Raw genomic sequence first — 22053 nt, forward strand, 5'->3', positions numbered from 1 at the left:
ATGAAGACCTGCTCCTCAAAACACTGAAGAGAGTGAAGGGGTAGCCCTCAGAGCTGGAGACTATTTACAGCACAAAGCTTACAGCCCACAGAGGATTGGTATTCAGAATAAATTCAGAAACACTGCAAGTCATTGGAGGAGCCCTCTCTGGGGGCACTTTGGGTTCGGCTCTGGGACGCTCAGCTGCCTGCTCAGCTCCTCGAGAAAGCCCATGCAGTCTGCCTCTAGCAAAGAGTCAGAATCTCGGAACCGCCATATAGGATCAATGTGAACTGGAATCGACTCTACAGGAGCAGGTTTGAATGGGGCAAATCGTTATGAAAAAAGACAATAAGACTCTAATGAGATGCCACTAGAAGGTTGATGTGATGTAGAAAAACAGAAACCCTTAAACAGGATTAAGCTGGACCATTGCAAAATGGTCTAGTTATTGTGGACAACAGATCAGCACTTCCTTGACATGTTAAAACCAAAGTATCATATAACCTAGCAATCCTACTGAGTACATAGCCAAGAAAATTGAACATGTGTTCATACAAAAACTTGTGCACGTATGTTCACATTACAAAAATAGCCAACATGTTTATCAACTCATGAATGAATAAACAAAAGGTGGTACGCCCAATGAAATATTAATCGTCAATAAAATGGGATGAAGTACTGACACATATGATGATCAGATGAATAAGGAGTGCTAGTGGCGGTGTCAGCTAAGTGCTGGACTGCTCACCATGAGGTCAGTGGTTCAAACCCACCAGCTGCTCTGAGAGAGAAAATCGAGGGAAAGACAACTTCCTATGGGGTGACTAAGAGTCAGAATCGAGTGGAAGGCAGTGGGTTTGTTTGTTTTTCACTTACTTGTTTGTATGGTGTGGATAAACACTTAAAGAAGCTAGACACAAATGACCAGATATTATATGATGACCCTTTTTTTTTGGACATGCCCAGAGTAGGCAAATCCAGAGAGGCACAAAGTAGATGAAGGCTGTCAGGCACTGGGTGTCGGGGAGGTAGAGAGTCACTGCCAATGAGCACAGAAGTGCTTCTGGAGCGACGACAATGTTCTGGAATGAAACTGGTGAATACTGCACACCGGCAAATATTAAAAACCACGAGAGCCGGGCACCATCAGCTTTCTTCACCACATTTGCTTATGCACCTGCTTTGTCTTCAGCGGTGGTGTCGGGATGGTGAGCATCACAGAATGCCAATTTAACAGAAGAAAGTATTCTTGCATTGAGGGAGTACTTGAGTAGAGGCCCAAGGTTCTTCCGCCACCTTAATACTAAACCTATAAATATAGGCACATAGATTTCCCCATCCTCATATATATTTGCATATGTACATGTCTTTGTCTAGGCCTCTATAAATGTCCTTTGCCTCCCAGCTCTTTCCTCTATTTCCCTTGACTTTCCTCCTGTCTCACTGTCATGCTCTGTCCCAACCTGTGTTTCAGCAATACCTCTTCATTACATTACCCTTGACCATGCCCTACCAGGCCTGCCACACCCATCTCACCATCAATTTGGATCACTTGTTGTTCCCTTGTCCTTGGGTTTGTTAACACCACTTCCTTACCCTCCCTCCCCTTATCCCAACCCCCCCCCCCCGCAACTGTCGGTCCCATTGTTTTTCCTCCAGGCTTGAAGATAAAAGCCGCCATCTAGCTCAGAAGCAACAAAGCCCACATGGAAGAACACATCAGCCTGTGTGATCACGTGGTGTCAAAGGGATCAGTTATCAGGCATCAAAGAACAAAAAATCATATCATCGCTGCACACCTCCATGATACAATCGCCTAAGACAAACGGGTGCATAAGCAAATGTGGTGAAGAAAGCTGATGGTGCCCGGCTATCAAAAGAGATAGTGTCTGGGGTCTTAATGGCTTGAAGGTAAACAAGCGGCCATCTGGCTCAGAAGCAACAAAGCCCACATGGAAGAAGCACACCAGCCTGTGCAACCACGAGGTGTTGAAGGGATATAAGGCATCATCAGAACAAAAAAAAAAATCTTACCATAGTGAATGAAGGGGGAAGTGCAGAGTGGAGACCCAAAGCCCATTTGTCGGCCACTGGAGATCCCCTTGCAGAGGGGTCTAGGGTTGGAAATGAGTCAGTCAGGGTGCGATGTAGCACCGATGAAGAATACAGCTTTCCTCTAGTTTCTAAATGCTTCTCGCCCCCCCCCCCACCATGATCCGAATTCTACCTTGCAGAACTGGATAGGGCAGAGGTTGTACACTGGTGCATATGGGAGCTGGAGGCACAGGGAATCCAGGGTGGCTGATACCTTCAGGACCAGGGGTGTGAGGGGCGATACTGGGAGGGTAGAGGGAGAGGGGGTTAGAAAGAGGGAACCGATTACAAAGATCTACATGTGACCTCCTCCCTGGGGGACGGACAACAGAAAAGGGGGTGAACGGAGACGTCGGACAGGGCAAGATGTGACAAAATAATAATCTATAAATTATCAAGGGCTCATGAGGGAGTGGGGAGCGGGGAGGGAGGGGAAAAAGACCTGATGCAAAGGGCTTAAGTGGAAAGCAAATGCTTTGAAAATGATGAGGGCAATGAATGTAGAGATGTGCTACACACAAATGTTGTATGTATGGTGATAAGAGTTGTATGAGCCCCTAATAAAACATTTAAAAAAAACAACCATGAGAACCATACACATTAAAAAGGCTGAAGGTATGTCAATTACATCTCAATAAAATGATTAAAGAATTCAATAGCAAAATGGGGAGAAAGCTTTAGAAGACACTACACACATGAGGGAGGGGGGAGTGGGGAGGGGGGGGAAAAAAAGACCTGATGCAAAGGGCTTAAGTGGAGAGCAAATGCTTTGAGAAGGATTGGGGCAGGGAATGTATGGATGTGCTTTATACAATTGATGTATGTATATGTATGGATGGTGATAAGAGTTGTATGAGTCCCTAATAAAATGTAAAAAAAGAAAATAGGAGGAAAGAAAAGAAAATGATTAGGGCAAAGAATGTACAGATGTGCTTTATACAATTGATGTATGTATATGTATGGACTGTGATAAGAGTTGTATGCACCCCTAATAAATTGTTTTTAAAAAAAAGAAGACACTACGTAAGACATTTAAGTACCAACACATAGGAAAGTGTACTCACATTTCAAAAGCCACCAGGAACATACAATACTGCTCTCAGAATGACCACAACAAAGCAGGTGGACAATAGTGTATGTACAATAATGCATTGTACTTGTACATAATGTACATGACACATGTATAGAGTAAGCTATTTACCAATATCAATATTGAAGGTAAATTTGCCCTTTGACCCAGTCTCCAACGGGAATGGGTAGACACATATACACAGGTGCCCTGGGCACAACACCACTGACTGAAAGGTTGGAATCGGAGTCCTCTGGCTGCTCTCTGAGAGAAAGCCCGAGCAGCCGCACACTGTCACGATTTGGTTTGGGAAACCCTCTGAGGGCGGCTCTACCCTGGCACACTGGGTTGCTATGGGTTGGAATCCACTCAACAGCAGTGGGCTTATTATAGAGGTAAAGAGTTCACACCTACTTACAGAAAGACAAAGGGCTAACTGTTCACTGTAGCATTATTTATGAGGGAGTACCCCAAACGGCAGAACTGAGTTGGGCAGAGTGGAGCTTTCATAGTGCACATTCTTGCAGCTAGGAGATCCCCAATCAGCTCTCCCCGAGTCAGTGCGCTGGGAAAGTGCGCTCTGGTCAGTGAATTTTTCTGTAAAAGCGGTTTCGTGAGAACTTTGTTTTTTTGTGGTGACCGATTTAAGAGAATGGCATCCGGCTGTGAAATTTTGTTTTCTGCTTGGGAAAAATGCTGCAGAAACTGGTGTGATGCTGAGCACAGTTTACAAGGGCACTGCTATGGGAAAAACAAGTGTATGTTTGGTTTTCTCATTTCGAAAGAGGTAAAATGCCTATTGATGACAAACTCATTCTGGACGTCTGTCAACTTCCTGAAGGGACAAAAATGTTGACTTGAAGTGCATTTGGAGTTTGTTCCACCAGGTCAGAATGTTAATCGAGCTTTCTATTAGAGGTTCTAAAAAGACTGCATTTAACAGTGCGTGACAAAAAAGACCTGATTTGTGGCAGACGGGGGACTGGTTTTGCCACCACGACAATGCACCTGCTCACACAGCCATCTCAGTGTGCCAGTTTTGGGTAGAAAACAGCATGTCTCTGTCTCTCTTGCCCTACACACCTGACCTCTCTCCATGAGATGTCTTTTTGTTTCCGTGAATGAAGAGGGGCCTGAAAGGAGAGCAATTTGATGAAGCAGAAGAGGTGAAGATAAAAAAGGGGAAGGTGCTGTCAGCCAGCCAAACAGATGAGTTTGAGAAATGGTTCCAAGAATGAAATCGCAGATTTGACAAATCTATTAAGTGTAATGGAGAATATTTTGAAGGTTATAAGGTTGTTTGGTAAAAAAAAAATATTGAAATACATAGTTTTGGGGGAAAAATTCCAGGGTTTCTTTTTGAGGGGGCACCCCTTGTATAATAGTAAAAAACTGAAAATGGTACAAATACCTATCACCAGCAGAATAAATAAATTTTGGCATAATCGCTCAATGGAATAAGATAAGATGAACAAAATAAAAGGTTGGCAATAACACAAGTATATGTCATAAACAATATTTGGGCAAAAGAAGTAAACATATGCTACATACACAACTGCATTTATAAAAAGCACAAAAATAAGCCAAAATAATCTAAGTTCTTCTTCCTGCCCTGGAGTTAATTCTGACTCACAGCAGCCCCAATGGAAGGAGGGAGCAGAACTGCCCCTCTGGGATTCTGAAACGGTAAATCTTGACAGGAATAGAAAGCTGTATCTTTCTCCTGCCGAGTGGGGGTGCTGGTGCTTTCGAACAGCTGACCTTGAGTTCCTACATCCACTGCATCACCAGGGCTTAGATGGCACAGGCGCATTCACCTGGGGGAGGGGCTATTAGGTAGACAAGGACTGGAAAGGAATGGGATGCTTGTTACAAGGGGGTGCTGTTGGCGAAAATTTGTGCAGCTGTACACTACGTGCACTTTAAAATTCCAAAATGGTTTCAGATGTGCTCCTTTTAATATAATTACTAGTTTAAGAAAATACCGCACCATCTCACCTCAAGGACCCTGCCGAGAACCAGTGGTTAAATTACGAAGGACTTGGAGCAACCTTGTACAGCTCACAAAGCAGCTCTTGTTTGCTCGCTTTCACAAGAACACTCACTTCACAGCCACTCCCAGGGGCCCGGTTTACATTTATTATACATAATTTGGCTATCTGATTTTCAAGCCACTAGTTAAGCAGAGAATGGAAAGAAGAGATGTGACTGCCACTTCATTATAGCTGACAGGAAGTAAGAACAAAGCTTAGGGGGAAGTAGACATCAGTCTAGAGTCACTTACCAAATTCTCCCTAGTGAGCACTTACCAAGCACTTACAGAAAAACAGAGGTGGGACTATCTCTTGCAGAGCATACAAAATATGAAAGTCTCCGAGATTAGATTGTTTCTAGAACTCTACAACAATGGACATGTTCTGTTCTTGCCAGTGGCCACCAAACACAGGTGACCACTCTGCATTTGAAAGGGCTAGTGCAACACAGGAACTAGGTTTTTTATTTCCTCTCACTGTAATTAATTTTACACTTAACGTAAAATGTACACATAGAAGACCTCATGTGGCTAGGGCCTACAACACCTGCAGTTGCTATAGACACAGACACGAGGGGTTAAATGACCTATTGCTGATGCTGGAGCAGCATGGGATACATTTTAAAAAGAACATGATTGGGTACTTAATGCAGTAAACATTCAGTAGTAATGAAAACTTGGGCAAAGCAAGTCCCTGAGGTCTTTAACAAGCATATCAAAGCTGCATTTTCCAATTCCCAGGCCACAGGAGTTTCTTTGAACAATTAATCAATTAGGAATACAATTACTGGCACTTATAAAAATGCAAGGTTTGGATTGAACGGATATCTCAAAAATCACAATACTTCTTTCCATGTACACGTTAGAAAAAATAGCTACAACAAATAAGGTAAGATTTGGTAGATCTTTTGTGCAAGCAGCAGAAAACGAAAACCCCAAGAAACTTGATGAAAAATGCACAGTGCCGGGGTAGCCCCTTCGCAGAAGAAACACGCTCCAAATGTGATTCACCAGCTATGCAGAAATGGTCTCTAAATGGTACGATTCAAACTGTGTGGGTCATTTATGTGGGTCCTGGAGTCAATTTAGTGCACCATGACAGAATACATAAATATCAAGAATTTATGGCATAAAAATGCATTTTTCATGAAATGTTCTTATGTACCAGGGTAGCAATAGAAAATATGTTTTGTTCTGTTTGTTTGCTTAATGTTAGCAGTAATAAAGTTAGAAAAAGGCCCTAATGGCATAGATTATGTACTGGGTTCCTAACTGCATAGTCAGCAGTTCAAACCCACTGGCTGCTCCAAGGGAGAAAGGTGAGGCTGTCTGCTCCTGTAAAGATTCAAAGGGGAAGGTCCACTCTGTCTTATAGGGTCAGAGGAGTTAGACTAGACTCTCTGGGGGTGAGATTTTGGGCAAAGTTGGAAATAAATTGCCTAAGAATCGTTTTGTCTAATCAAGTTCTAGTAATAAAAATCATTTAAACTCTGACTTTCCCCACATCTTTTGATTCAGGATTAGTGAATTCTTTTTACAACTAATTGCTTAAGAGACCTGATGGTTCCTCACCAATTGCTTTACAGGTAAGCATCTCTTTTTCCAGACTTAAATTACATTACTGTCACCAAATGTAGCTAATTTTGTATAAAGACTCTAATCCGCACTGCCACGCTGCACCCCTCTCTCTTTTTAAACTTTTGCTTGGAGGAAGGGATCACAGAACAGCAGAGAAAGGCTGAGGTAGAATGAGGAAAGGCATTTTCTCAACGTTCCTGGTTGACTTCTTTATATACATCCAGGGTACAGTTGACAGTCAAAGTTAATGCAACAACAGAAATTACAGATCACCAGACAGGTGATTTATATGGTAAAATGCAAAGGTACATTTTCCCAGGTTCTTGGCTGGTATGTGAATTATCGCCCTTAATTTTTCTAAGCATAAAAATTTTTTTTTCAAACATTTGACTCAGAAAAATGTAATTACCCCTATTGTATTCCTGGGCTGCAATCTACATGGTCGTTAGTTCAAAACCACCAGCAACTCCTTGGGAGAAAGACTGGACTTTCTACCCCCATAAATAGTTACAATCTTGGGAACCAACAGAAGGTCACTATGAGTCAGCACTGCCCTGATGGCAGTGAATTTGGTTTGGCTGGTTTTTATTACTGCAGAGTCCTTCTCTACGCCTAAATTGTACATAATCCCGCTGAATGGCTTTCTGTTCACCCCACCATCCCTTTTCTCTTGATTTAGTCCTAACATACTCACATCTGTTTTTTCACAAATGCAGAGATTTTAAATAAGAATGGTGACCCAAATACGTAAACACTACACCTCCAAACCACCTCCTAAAATAGTCTATTCAAAAGTTGTATCAAAATAACCTGAAGACCAACATTGGACCTCTACTCATGTACTCCCTCATCAACACAAGAACATTTTGTTCTGATAACCTTGCATTCGGGATGCTCACCTTCCCAACACAATCACTTTAGTCAAAATGGGTACACAAGCAAATGTGAAGAAAGCTGATGGTGCCCGGCTATTAGAAGATATAGCACCTAGATCTTAAAGGGTTGAAGTTAAACAAGCAGCCATCTAGCAGGGAAGCAGCAAAGTCCACTTGGAAGCACACCAGCTTGTGTGATCATGAGGTGTTGATGGGATCAGGTATCAAGCATCAGAAGACCCCAAACAAATATATGGATGTAAATGATGGGGGTCAGAGTGAAGATCCAAAGCCCACCTGTAGACAATTAGCTATTCCCTCACAGAATGGTCACAAGGAAGGAACTTGTCGGCCAGAGTGCAGAACAGAACTGATGGAACACACCCATTCCTCTAATTCTTTAATGTTTCTTCCCCACCTCCCCACACTATCATGACCCCAGTTCTACCTTACAAATCCGGCTATACCAGAACATGTACACTGGAACAGATAAGAGCTCTTGACATACAGAACCCAGGGCAGGTAAACCCCTCAGGAACCATGAGAGTAGGGAGACAGTAGGGGGGGGGGGGGCGAAATGGTGAACCAATTGCACTGAACAATGTATAACCCCCGCCTGCTCAGGGGGATGAACAATAGAAATGTGGGTGAAGGGAGACAGCAGACAGTATATGAAAATAACAGCAATTTATCAGGGGAGGGGTTCATGAGGATGGGAGGATGGGAGGGGAAAATGGAGCACTGATCCGAAGGGCTCAAATAGAAAGAAAATGTTTTGAAAATGACGCTGGCAACATATGTATAAATGTGTTTGATAAGATTGATTGTTGTAAGAGCCGTGAGAGCCCCCAATAAAAAGACTGAGAAGCAAAAACTGAAGAGCATGCTCTCTTGACCTTAGATATAATTTGTAACATAGATGGTAATTCGAATAAGAAATTCTGATGACAACTAAAAAGAAAAACAAAAAACGTGTCATTATGCAGTAGCTTCTTTTAAAGATCTGTATATTCAGAAAAGGAAAACAGAAGCCAAAGAAATTGAAGTTACCTCCAAAGAAGCAAGAACTCTGATCACTTGTTGCTTGAGTTTACACTTCTCAAAACATCAGCTTAGATAGTTGTTTCTGAGAGAAAGGGAACTCCTGTGTCTTTCTTCAGTTGTGAAGCGAGGAGGTTGGCTAGTTGGTCTCTAAGATTGAATTATCACCAGGAGGTAAGTCAAACTATCGCTAAGCTATCTGTTCCTGGAAGGAAGAAACTCAAACCCGGCAAGATCATTTTAATTAGACTCCTAGTCATTTTAATTAAAGTATTAAATGATACTGTGGCAAAGTAATAAAAAAAGATCTGGTACTCATGTTATCTTTTAGAACGCAACTTAAAAGTTGCTTAAAACTGAGGAGTTGAAAAAATCAGCAGGCATCTCACTAAAATGAATGGGGCGCCAAAGCAGCTGCTGCTTGATTAAAAAGTTTACAACCAGGACACTTTAACTCACATTAACACAATACTAGTTCTCAATACTGCAGTGCAGATATTAATAATAAAAGCATCAACTAACAATCAGTACGTCTTCCTTCTATGCCAAAGGGGAAAAGATGAGACTTTCTACTCCTGTAAAGAGCTGTAGTCTCAGAAACCCACAGGCCCGTTCCGCCGTCAGAGTGGACTTGATGGCAGTGAGTGTATCAGACTCCATACCCCATGCTAGGCACTTGACAGTGAAAATCTCATTTTTAATCCTCAGGATAACCAATGAGGTGGTCCAAAGTTCCAGGCCAGCAGGTTGACTTTGATCTAGTGACCCTGCAAGGCAGGGCAAAATGGAGCTGGCTTCTGAGACAGTATGGGAGCAGTGGCCTTCTCTTTCTCCTGAGGAGCAGCTATTAAGTTTGAACTGCCAACCTTTCAGTGAGCAGCTGCTGCTTAACCTAATCAAGAGATTTAATAGCGCTAACTTTTCAAAGTATTTTCATATATAGAATAACTTGATTTTTAGTGAGAAAAAGGGAGCAACCCACAATTAGTTCAGAGTCAGTTGCCCACGGAAACATGGATCGGTGCTGGCTGGGGCAGTAGTTCCCAAGGATGCCCTCCAATGATGTTAGGGTGCCCTCTTGAGGCATTCAGATGCAAAAGATGGCAAGGCTCCTTTATTTTTTTGGATTTGTAAAATTTTATTATTAATTGGGAGTTAACATATGCATCCTACCATTCCATAGTCCAATCACGTCAAGCAGAATTGTACAACTGCTACCACAATTCGTTTCTAGTGGTTCCTTATTTCTGATGATGGGTTTGAAATTTTCTCAGTGTATTTTGTTTAGAGGGAGAGAGGGAGAAAGGACGGAGGACACCGGCAGGCTAAAACACAGGCACCATTCTTTGTTCATCACAGCCAATTGTTTGCAATGCCAAAGGAATACTGTCTCACAAAGCAACTACTTTGGTTCTAAATATGCTGTTTTAAAAAGTCATCTTCCTTGATGATCATACCTCCCAAGGCAAGCTAGTCCAGTTCGAAAGCACTTAGCAAACTGGTCTAGGTGGCTTATTATCGTATCAGCAAATCAATCCAAATGTAACCCTTCCAGCAGAATATTAAAGCTGGCAACATGAATACCCTGAAGTGAGTGGTTACTTTCAGCTGAATTCTTCGGGAAATATCAGAGGCAGTGTTCCTGTTCTCATTCATCTGACTTGCTCGCAGGCCGAGAACAAGTGCTGCACATGCTGAGACTTCTGCAGAGGGACAGAAAGTGTACTCACCCAACAATACACCTCCCAAAGGAGGCCCCAACGATGGTAATCCCTGTACTGAAACAGATTTCATCACTAAAATATGACAGTCTGTAAAGAAGCAAATAACTAAATGCCACAGAAATGATCCTGACTCATAAGCAACCCTATAGGATAGGGCAGAACTGTCCCCTGTGAATTTCTAAGAATAACTCTTTACAGGAGTAGAAAGCCTTATCTTTCTCCCGTGGAGTGGCTGGTGGTTTCAAACTACTGATCTTGTGGTAAGCAGCCCAATTCTATGACTTAATAAAATTGAAACATTCTGATTCCTTGTTTGAAAGTAATCTCAAAGACGGTCTCCTAGTTAACCACGTTATACAGTCTCTTCTAAGTCGATGTCAACTTGGGGGAAGTTTTCGAATTTTTTAGGTAGTGCTTTTCTAATATCTTAATTTTATATTTGGAAAATATCAAACAACCCAACCCTTTACTTCTTTAACCTCACTGTCTTTCATTTGATTTTCAGTGATCCTATAGGACAGAGCAGAATGGCTTCACAGGTTGCTCAGACTGCACTTCGGTATTCGGAGCAGACAGCCTCGTCTTGCTCCGGAAGAGCACTGGTGGGTAGGGACAGCTGACCTTGGGGTCAAGAGCCAGATTGTTTGATCCACTGCACCACCAGCCCCCTTTTTTTTCCTTTTCTTTTTCTCATATGTCGTATATGCTCGAGTATCAACTGACCCAAATATCAGTCAAGACACCTAATTTTACCACAAAAGCTGCATTAAAAATGTGCTGAAAAAATTCAGCTTACACACGAGTATGTATGTATGTTTTCCGAATGGGTGAGAGGGAAGTAGTAGTAAGATTTTTATGTTCAAAAAGAGATTTTTATGTTCTTCAAAAGGGATATATGTTTGAAAACTTGAAGTAACTTTTGTATTACAAGAATAAGGCAGAAAATAAATTGTAAATACCATACATAGGTAATTTACTTTCTCAAAACAAGTACTAAATTGATATCCTATAATTTCATGTAGACTAGTAGCACCACTAAATTCCATATAGTAGTAGATACAGACTAGATAGTCTATTTCTACAAAAATGAGCTTAGTGCTGCCCTTTTCTCCTCCGGGGAGGGCACTGATGCTACCTGCATGCAACAGATGGCTCAGCACTTGCACTGAAGGCACGCTCCTCCCATTGCAGTATTCGCCACCGCAACTCTTCTCGGGAAACTACAAGGAATAGTGAACATGACACTTCCCATGCTTTATATGGGTATGACTCTGGGTCCAGAATGTCCTCAGACACCCCCACCTGAAAGAGTATTATGTAAAGGACAAAATTAATTGGAATATTTTAACCCCATAATAGGCACCCACAAGGCACATTCAAAATTGTTATTTTTAAAATGGCTCTGTTGGGTTCACTGGACATAAAATGGAAAATCTTGGTCAGAATTTGGTAATTAAGATACTTAACCGCAAAAAGCAACTTATAGTAATTCCTAACAAAACAGATGTCTGCTGGACACTTCCGCTGACTGACATTTGGTCTAGGGTCAGGAATGAAAGCTGTACTCACACAGAACATGAAATCTCATCTACTGCATAAAAATAAAAGATTTGTAAATAAAGTTTAAAAAATCATCTACTAGTAGTTCACTTCTTTTTATGTTTTATAACCTATATGAAGGGGCCTTCACAAGTTTGTTACAGTAAGTTGGAATTGAAAGAAAATGAAATTTTCCCACATAGCTTTTAAAGTCCTTATACTTGTACTTCATGATTACTGAAGAGTCCAGGAAATATATTAATGCTGAAAAGGAATATGAAAATATCACCAGCCACCAATGATCTTTGAAATACTCTGGTTTATAAATTCTGCATTTTATTTTCCTTGGTGTGTGCCCACATATTCACAGAGGCCTGCAGATACCTTTGCGACACAACTTTCACCTAATGCATGGCATTCCAACCAGGTTAATTTAACCACCCCTCACCTGTTAGACATATGGCTTGTACAGCTACCACTGCATAGCTTTCATTTAAAAAATTACACAGCCTGATGCAAAGGGCTTAAGTGGAGAGCAAATGCTTTGAGAATGATTGGGGCAGGGAATGTATGGATGTGCTTTATACAATTGATGTATGTATATGTATGGACTGTGATAAGAGTTGTATGAGTCCCTAATAAAATGCAAAAAAAGAAAAGAAAATGATTAGGGCAAAGAATGTACAGATGTGCTTTATACAATTGATGTATGTATATGTATGGATTGTGATAAGAGTTGTATGAGCCCCTAATAAAACGTTTAAAAAAAAAGAAAATTCTATCGAAATGCCCTCACTTAATTCACAATAAAAAGTTTTATAAAATTGAAAAAAATATTACACAGGCCATAGTTTACTACGTCACATCATCTAAAACCATTGGAAACGTAGATATGGGGTTATGTTGCACAGACGAAAAGAAATCACATCAGAGGAAAAGAAATGCATCGGCAACATCATTTACCTTTAGACAGTGGGGTTACAAGTAACGCAGGTTCTTGGTTACACTTCTGAACTCATGCAAAGTTTCCTAATGCACAACTGTTGGCAACAAGGTAGTGATTTAACAAAATGAAGATAAAACATGTAGACAAAATAAAAATGCACTAATTTGTGAAAGCATTTCAGTGAAAAGGAGTTGATGTTGCAGAAATATACCTATAGAAAAATACACAAACCTAACCAAACCAAGACTTGACAAGCAAAACTGAGGAGGTGCGGCATCACCACACTATGGTACAGCAGGCCACGGCGCAGCTGCCTGGCAGAATGAGGCAGATCTCTATGTGCTGCTTCTGAGAGACTGCATGGCATGCCGGAAAGTCTCATATGATTCCACTAGTTAAAGAGGAAACAAAAAGATAGCAGGGGAAAGGGGATAGAAACAGTGCATACTTTTGCATTCATGAAATACATACATTGTCCAACTTAGCTACTCCTCAGTAATGACATGGAGTATGCAATATGATCACAAAACAAGGAATTGGTCATGGAAATATGAAAGAAAAGTGACTCTGATCAACTAATTTTAGAGTTCATTGAACATGGGTGGTCCCTCCTCCATTTTTTTCTTTTAAAACTTTTTAAAAATTTTATTTTAAAACTTTTGTCAATGTACATGGGTGATTTTACTCCATGCTTTTTCCTGCCTTTTTTTTGGTTTACAATTCAATAATCCAGTTACAGAGCATACTGCCGTACATTTAAGCAGTAACAGGTGAACGACAGGCATTTTTACATGTTACATTTGAACGCTTCCCTTTGAAAACAATTCAATTACAAAGAAAACCAATTGTAGACTCGGGCAAGTGGGTTAGGAACTTGGAAACATTTAAAAATTGCACTAAACAAGACAATTGCTGCTACTTAAAGCTCTAAGATTTCTATGAAACTCTAAGACTTCATCTTTTTTTTTTAATGCTCCAGATACAAATTGGTAACTAATGTTGCCTCAGTGTTTCAAATAAAAAAAATCAGGTATATATGTTCATATCACATTTGCATCGCTAACTATGTTTGAATACTCATTCATTGAGGAGCACCTACAAAGAAAACAAACACATTTAAACTGTTTAATGTTGGAGTGAAGTAAATTTTAAGTCATCACACGAGAATCCTTCTGATGTGCAGTTGTCATTCAAGCACATAAACTTTTAAAAAATCTTTTTTTGCCCAAAATGGCGTTTTAAATTAAGTTCAGCAAGTTTAAACATACCTATATATTAATGGAAAATCTTCAACACGAATGAGCCTTACTAAGTAGTGCATGCTTTCATGGCCACAATCAACCGCTCACGAGCAATGCTAGGCAGCAAGCCCCAGTCCCGAGAAGGCAACAGCACACCCGGCAACAGAAGGCCCTTCCACTTTCACTTCCCACCTGGAATCTGACAATTCTCCTTCCATTTCCCTGTCAGTCTGACACTCCGGGGTTGTGCTAGGTGAAGGGAACAGGAAAGTCAGATGGCTTGTTTACAGACTCCCATTCTTAGTGGGAAAATCATCCTTTCCCACCGAGATCGTAGCTTCAAAAGAGGACTTTCCAGTGGAGTGCAGGAGATGGGCAAGGGGATCGATCACAGCCTGATCACAAGCCTGTAGGACTGTAGTCTCACCGGAAACAGAGAGCCTAGGGAAGAACGAAGGCTGCACCAGGAAATGCACTCTGACTGCCATGGAAAACATTCTCACCGGCGACACTAATGGGACTCCTGACTGGGGTCACTCGTCTCCCCGCTCACGTCAGTGTCACAGCACCCGATCACCAACCAATGACACTTTTCTCACCTCCCCGTTCCACGGGGGAAGGGGGTGGGGCCGCACAACCCAGGGCCGTTCACCGGCGGAGGTTTGAACTAGAGTCTTTTGAGAAAGGACACTTCTCTGCATCCTGGGGCCTCATGCTGTCCTCCATTTGGCAGGACTGTTTGGGGGCGCATTCCTCTCCATTCCCTCGTGTACTGTGCCCGGTGGAGCTAAGCCTTTATCTTCCCCTCCCCCCTCCAACACAGACACCCCTTTATCTTCCCCCGCCCCCCCAACACACACACACACACACACCCCACCCCCAGCAATCCTGGCAAGAACAGAACGGAAGTGCTCCCCTCCAGCCAATGTTGAATCGGAGGGTTGGAAGGGCCAGGAGGGACACAGGAGAGGCGTCTGCACGGAACCGAGTAAATGTGAGTCCATGACACCCACTTCGATTTTTCTCTCCTGACTGGCTGGCCTTGCGGACAGCGCCGAGCTGAATCAACACCTGCCATCGCACCCCGCACCCCGCACCTCCTGTCCGAGGAATTCGGGGTTTCTTCTCTCCGAAGCTCAAATGCTGTCTTCACTCTCACCCCTTCTGAGGAGTTTTCCCCCAAGTCCTTCTTAACTTTGGATGCCACGAATTGGGGAGCAGAGAAGGCCATGTGGAGGAAGAGGAGCCAAGGCTGCCCCTGTCCCCTAAGGCCGCCCCGGCAGGGTGACCGGCAGTCGCCTCAGGCTCCGGCCCGTCCCCTCAGAGCCGCTCTGGGGAGGCGGAATGGGAGCGGCCTCCGGACCCGTCCAGCCTCGGCCATGGCAGCGCCCACAGTCGGCGCTCCTGGCGGGGGCCGGGCCTGGCTGCCCGGGATAGGGGCCCACGGGGCCTCCGTCACCTCGCAGGAGGGCCCCGCCTCCAGCCCGCCGCCCCGGGGCGCCGTCGGAGCCCTTACCCGCAGAACGTGGTAGCCTTCCGTACCCCCGCCTGGGATCTCGACGCTCTGCGTGGAGCCCATGGCGGCGGCCGATCCGTGTGGCCGGGATCCGCGCTGCTCCCCGCCCCCCGCGCACCGCCCGCTCCGCTCCTCCGCGTAGCACTTAGGACGTGGCACTCGCAGCCACCTGAGAGCCGGGCCGCACTGCCCGCCGGGAGATCGTCGCCCGGGCAGCCGGCGCCGCTGCCACGCCGCAGACAGCGCCACCTACTGCGCCCACGGGGAGGGATCAGAGTGAGCGGCCGGGAGGGAGGGCCGGAGCCGAGTGGGAGTGCCCTACGCGTGCTCGCGAGACCGCACAAAGACCAGTCGCGTAGTCGCGGCACCTTGCTACGGGGTCCTAAATTGGACACGCTTTATGTAGACGCGAAACGCCTTTCGCAAAAGAATGTCTCCTTGTCTGTAGTGCCCCCTGGTGGCCAAGTTCAGGGAAAGGGCTGCTGCTGTAAACTAGCGGTCCCACCACCCTGAAGGTGGTGATGCTGTGTTTTGTGAGCTAAGCACTACGTCTGCTCTGCCCACGTCTGTCAATTGTAGAAATGAAAACTATCCCCAATAAAATGATTTGGGGGGAAAAAAAGGAAAGAAAAGAAATGAAAACCAATCTTTCCCTTCATGAAACAAAGATTCCCAAAGAATCATGGAGGATTAGCCAAGGTTTGGTTCTGTTTGCCCTCCCAGCCCGTGAGAACCCCTCATTTGTGTTGCCAGTTTGTCTTAGTTTGGTGGGTTGTGCGTCTATGACGCTCAGAGTTAGGCCACTGGTGTTTCCAACACCAGCTGGGTCAGCTGTGGCAGTCAGGTCTCAGAAGAGCTTGGAGATGAAGACGCAAAGGTTCGATGATGACCTGCGTCTGAAAGTTGTTGTTGTGAAGTGCCCCTGTGACTACACGAGAACAAAGCACCACCTGGTCCTGCAACATCCTTACAATTGGGCTTTTGTTGTGGCTACAGCATCACTCATCTTGTTGAGGACTGTCCTCTTTCTGGCTGCCCCTCTACTTCACCAAGTTCTTCTCCAGGGGCTGGGCCCCTTCTGACAACATGTCAGAGATACATGAGACAAAGTCTGCCCTCTGTACTTCTAGGGAGCACTCTGAATGTACTCTGGCTCTACTTCAAGACAGATTTGCTGGTTCTTTGGGCAGTCCGTGGTACTTTCAAACGCATTGATTCTTCTTTTGTGGATGACAGAATATCATCCGAGACTTTAACCCACATACATTTGGCATGTTATCAGAAGAGACTGATGGCTGGAGAAAGGACATAATGTTTGGTACAGTGGGGGCCAGCGGAGATGAGGGAAATCACCAATGGCACGGGTTGGCACATGGAACAGGTGCACAGGAACAATGATGAGGATGGCGTACGATTGGGCAGTTTCCTTCTGTTGTGCACAGGGTCCTTATGGGTCAGAACTGACCTCATGGGACCTAACAACAAGAGGGAAGTAAAAGAAGTTTGTTCACATGATCTGGTCCTTCGAGGTGCCAACCTGTTTGCCTCAGTAGCAAGTCATCAAAATTCCACCAAGATGACAGTAAGTGACTTGGGTCACACTCTTCAGGGTGGTTTCATAACCACCACTTGTGCTCAGCGGTCACAAGTTTTGAACCGGTGTTTCCCAGATGTCTGACATTAGCCATGGTTTGCAGCACGTCCTTTTCTGTAAGGAATGTTTGCCTTTTCTCACCTATCATATCAGCCCTTCCTTGCACCTGCACTGCACGTTCCAGCTGTGTGTGACTACCTGCTAGTCACTATACGGTATATGGTATTTTGACTTTTTTACCTTTCTGGCTTTACTCATGCTGACCCCTGTGTCTCGAATGTGCTTCCTACATTTTCAACTTGGAAAAATTCGAACTGTCCCTCGTGACCCATCTCCAGTGTTGACTGGTTTATCCAAAGTTTAAAGTGACTCTCCTTACTCTTGAGTACCTCGAGCAGCCAGTTCCTCAAAGAGTCAAGGCTCTCGCTCCAGAGCTGACCAAGAGAGAGACACATCCCCCCTAGTGGGGGCACCCTGAATTCGGACTTCTGGTTTCCAAAACAGTGAGAAAATAGACGTCTTGTGCTCAAGCCACCATCGGTGGTATTTCTGTTCTAACAGCACGAGATAACTAAACCAGGTCCCTCTCAGAATCACCTGGAAACTTTGTGAAAATATGAACTATCCAACTTCAATGTATTCTTGATTAGTTTCCTGGTAATTCTGATACACGCCAACGCTTGAGAACTGTTACACTAGCACACTTTCCAAAAAGCACCTGTGGGCGAGCCCACCAAGAGAAAGCCTGCAAAAGGAATCCTCCCAGTCGTGCACTCGGGCAGCCAGGCCACCTTGTCTTTTGTTTCTTTGGCGCTTCCAGCATCTATGTGACATCATACTTTTCACCCAGCACCCCTCTGGTTAACATCTTTGTCTCCTTGACATAGTTATCTATTACTGTTGACTAAGGCTCAAACTCTCATTCAATTCTCCAGGTTTTTTCTGACCTTTTCTCTTCTAGAATCTATAGTCCAGTCAGTTGTGAGTGTCTCTGGTCTTCGCTGGTCTGTAACAGTATCTCAGACTTCCCTCTTTGTTACTTTATGACCTGGACAGTTCTGAAGAGTCAAGGGGGCTTTAGAAAGGTCCTTGAAGAAATGGAAATAGATAATAATGAATCCCCCCCTCCAAAAAAAAAAACAACTCTTTGAAGCCTATTCGCATTAGTCAGATGATTTAAGGAGCATTCTCCTAGATGTGATGTGGTCCCCATGATTCGACGGGAGCTATAGATTTGGGGATGAGCACTGCAGAGAGAGAATGCCCTTCTCACCGCATCAGATCAGGAGTGCATCTATCTATCAACATGACTTCACCGTGGTGTTGGCCTTGATCATATGTCCCTAAGTTTAGCCAATCCTCAAAGGGGGTGTGTGTGTGTGTGTTCATTTGTGTATTAAACTCTACCTTCTACAGGGGAATAATTTACACACATAACTTGGAATTCTTCTATAAGGAATATCTGCTGCTTAGCCCCCATTTATTTATCCATGCATTCAATCATTTGTATGTGTTGATAGGAATTCCAAGCACATTTATTTTACACTTTGGTTCGAGTCTAGTTCTCCCTTATTTATTCCTTGCTGGTGGGAACACCAGATGGGGTAGTGTGTTGCTCACCTTGTTCAGACTTTGCCCGTGGAGTGTTTGTGCAGCTCAGCTCCAGTGTTCCTTTGACAGGCTCAGTTCTTCTGGATTGGAAGCCTCTATCCTGTCTGGCACTGCAAAATGCTCCAGACTTATAATTTCTTATATAATAACTTATATTTTCTCTGTTTTAGCTCTACACCAGCCATTTCTTCCAGGAGCCCCAGTTCCTTTTATGGGGAGAATGTGCTTTAGAAACCAAGATCCAGGTATAGGTGTCTAATTTGGCCAAAGGAGTGCTGAGGTGAATTATTATCTGTGGGTCCTTTGAAGAGAAAAGTTGCTGGTCGGGCCCATAATTGGTGCAGGGTGATGGTCCGTGTGATCTGTCAGCTTGGCTAGGCTCTCAGAATGATGTTATCGCCTTCGATTTCCTGATCACTTGAAAAAGGAGTTTACTGAGGGGTGTAGCCTGCCTGCAATTTATGAGAGTAAGTCAGATGTATGGCTACCAGGCTTTATTTATAGATGCAAGGGATTCATCCAAGCAAACAATGGTTTAAAATGTCAGCAATTGGTGGCTGACTACAGACAAATGCGCTCAGGAATACACTTCCTCTCCGTAATCCAGACCCAACTGTCATGGAGTCAATTCTGATTCTCAGTGACCCTATAGGACAGAGCAGGACTGCACTGCATGGTTTCACAGGCAGGGGTTCTTTACAGGAGGTAAATTTTCCTCAAAGGACACGGGATGATCACAGGGATTGATTAGGAAGAAGTGTTAAGAAAATTGAAAACTGCACTGGTGTAAAAAAACAAACAAACAAACCACGGAAGTTTGTTTAGGATTCCCCCCCATCCCCAACCACCACCAACATTTCAATGCATCTGCCCAGCCTTTGAGGGGAGCTAGGCCTGTCCTATGAGAATTTCATTGGAAATCAACTCAGCACCACCTGCTTGGTTGACTCTTCCATTTGTTCGGAAATCTAGGAGGACAACCAAACCAAATTAAACCAAATCAACTCACTGCCATTGAGTTGATGCCACCTCACAGTGATCCTAGAAGACAGGGTAGAACTGCCCTGTGCGTTTGAAACTGTAAGTCTTTATGGGAGTAGAAAGCCCCATATTTCTCAAAAGGGGTGTTGTTTACTACCTCTACAACCCTAAAACGGTGCTGAATTTGATTGCTACGCCCGTGTTAGGACCAGCCATTCTACAACTTACAGACGATAGAGGTGACTCACGCACACCATCTTTACTTGAGCTTCTTCACGTCTTTGTTGTTTCCTGAACACTCCAGTTAATCCCATGCCTCAGTGGCTCACTGTCCCCAGCTAAGAACACCCCTCACTGAACTGCGCATTTTCAACCAGAGCTTAAGTCGTACTTCTAAGAGACCTTCCTTGACCTTCCCTTAACATCTAGTAAACATTGTGTTTACTAGATTTTATCTTTAAAGTGATTCATTCTCATTTTTAAGAGACAGATAATGCGAAGAGGCATAATTTTCATAAAAGATGAAAATTCACCCAAAACTCATTCTCTGATTCTGCTCCTCTGGGACAGCTGGTGTTGAGAGTTAAGCATGTATCGTTCCACGTCATGCCTGGATGAAGTGCAACTGCTGCCGATGTATGTACATGTACATACACTCCCGTCCACCCATGGAGTCACACTAGACACAGAGCTCTGCAGTCAGCTCGCCCACTTCCACTTCACCATGTATGACGGACATCCCTTCTGCTTCATGTGCAATATCAGAGTACATAATGTGAGGTGAGTTACCCTTCCTAATTTTCATTTCCTTTAAAGAAATACTGGTGTAATCTAAGACTTACATGAGAGCAATGAGCTCTACTGGTATCTGACTCCTGATTTAAATGGAAATGTGCTAGTAGGTTATAGTTTAATGTGATGTCCGATGTTTCTTACTAACTAGTTTTTATCATGTTGAAATAGATTCCTTCTAACCCTATTTGACTTCAAGGTTTATTAGGACTGGGGGCTGATGTTTCTCAAATAACTTCTTAGAATGTAGTCTCACTAAGCAATGAGTTTTCTCATGATTTTAATCATTTATAAGTTTTTTTTATGTTGAATTGTTTTGCATCCTGAAAGGAGTCTTTTTTGAAGTGATAATATTATTCTTTTAAGGAGTCTGTTGGTGAAGGGGGTTAAGCTTTGGGCTGCTAACAGTAAGGTTGGGGCTTCAAAACCACCACCCACTCCTCAGGAGAAACATGAGGCTATCTGCTTCCACAAAGATTTATATTCTTGGAAACCCTCTGGAGCCATTCAACTCTGTCCTGTAGCTTTGTGTGAGCCAGAAGCAACTCGATGGCAGTGGATTTCAGCACTGTTCTTTTTACATACTGCTGGATAGCATGTGTGTTACATTCTTTCACTTACTTAGAGATCTTTAAACCTACATATTTAATACGAGGAGCACTGATGGCATAGTGCTTACACATCAGGCTGCTAACTGCAAGGTCAGCAGTTTGAAACTACTAGCACTTTGTGAGAGAAAGACAGGCTTTCTACTCCGGTATGTGTAAGTTCTGGAAATGCAGAAGGGGCAGTTCTACCCTGTTCTTTAGGATCACTATGAGTCAGCATCAATTCCATGGCAGTGAGCATATAATGAAATTACCCTGTCGTTTCTTTTGTCTCTTGCCTTTATCAAGCTCTGTGTCCCTGTAGCACCCTTGGATAATTGCATCATAGCTCTTATTGTCTAACTGTCTATGTGGCACCAACTAGAGGCAGGGGTCGGATCACAGTCAGGTTTTTCCCCCTTGGGTCAGGCACAATACTTACGGCTGGGTAACAGCTCAAAGAATCTGTTTTGGTGGAGGGAGGGTGGGATGGAAAGGGAGAACCGATGACAAGGATCTACATATAACCTCCTCTCTGGAGGACGGACAACAGAAAAGTGGGTAAAGGGAGACGTTGGACAGTGTAAGATATGACAAAATAATAATTTATAAGTTCTCAAGGGTTCATGAGGGAAGGGGGAGCAGGGAGGGAGGGGAGAAATGAGGAGCTGATGCCAGGGGCTTAAGTGGAGAGCAAATGTTATGAGAATGATGAGGGCAATGAATGTGCAAATGTGCTTTCCACATTTGATGTCTGTATGGACTGTGATAGGAGTTGTCTGAGCCCCAATAAAACGATTGAAAAAGGAAGAATCTGCTTTGCATGGCCGTGTGAGCAGGATTTAGAATCA

The 22053-nt window shown here is 43.6% G+C and overlaps 1 protein-coding gene and 1 long non-coding RNA gene across 3 annotated transcripts in view; one reads left to right on the forward strand and one right to left on the reverse strand.

Moving 5' to 3' along the window:
* GORASP2 (golgi reassembly stacking protein 2) overlaps nucleotides 1-15825 on the reverse strand; it is a 36052-nt gene extending 20227 nt beyond the window's left edge. The window contains exon 1 of one of the 2 annotated variants that reach the window (XM_075529357.1): nucleotides 15638-15825. In XM_075529357.1, coding sequence (XP_075385472.1) covers nucleotides 15638-15700 — 63 coding nt within the window. In that variant the 5' untranslated portion in view covers nucleotides 15701-15825. Of the gene's footprint in view, nucleotides 1-15218; nucleotides 15385-15637 lie in introns of those variants that run through there. The other variant, XM_075529358.1, reaches the window with a different exon arrangement.
* The window catches only part of LOC142424242 (uncharacterized), a 29891-nt gene continuing 22832 nt past the window's right edge, over nucleotides 14995-22053 (forward strand). Inside the window, exons 1-2 of the long non-coding RNA XR_012779359.1 lie at nucleotides 14995-15115; nucleotides 20394-20603. This is a non-coding gene — a long non-coding RNA (uncharacterized LOC142424242). The remainder of the gene's footprint in view (nucleotides 15116-20393; nucleotides 20604-22053) is intronic.

Source organism: Tenrec ecaudatus, chromosome 13, assembly GCF_050624435.1.
Source record: "Tenrec ecaudatus isolate mTenEca1 chromosome 13, mTenEca1.hap1, whole genome shotgun sequence".
NCBI lineage: Eukaryota > Metazoa > Chordata > Mammalia > Afrosoricida > Tenrecidae > Tenrec > Tenrec ecaudatus.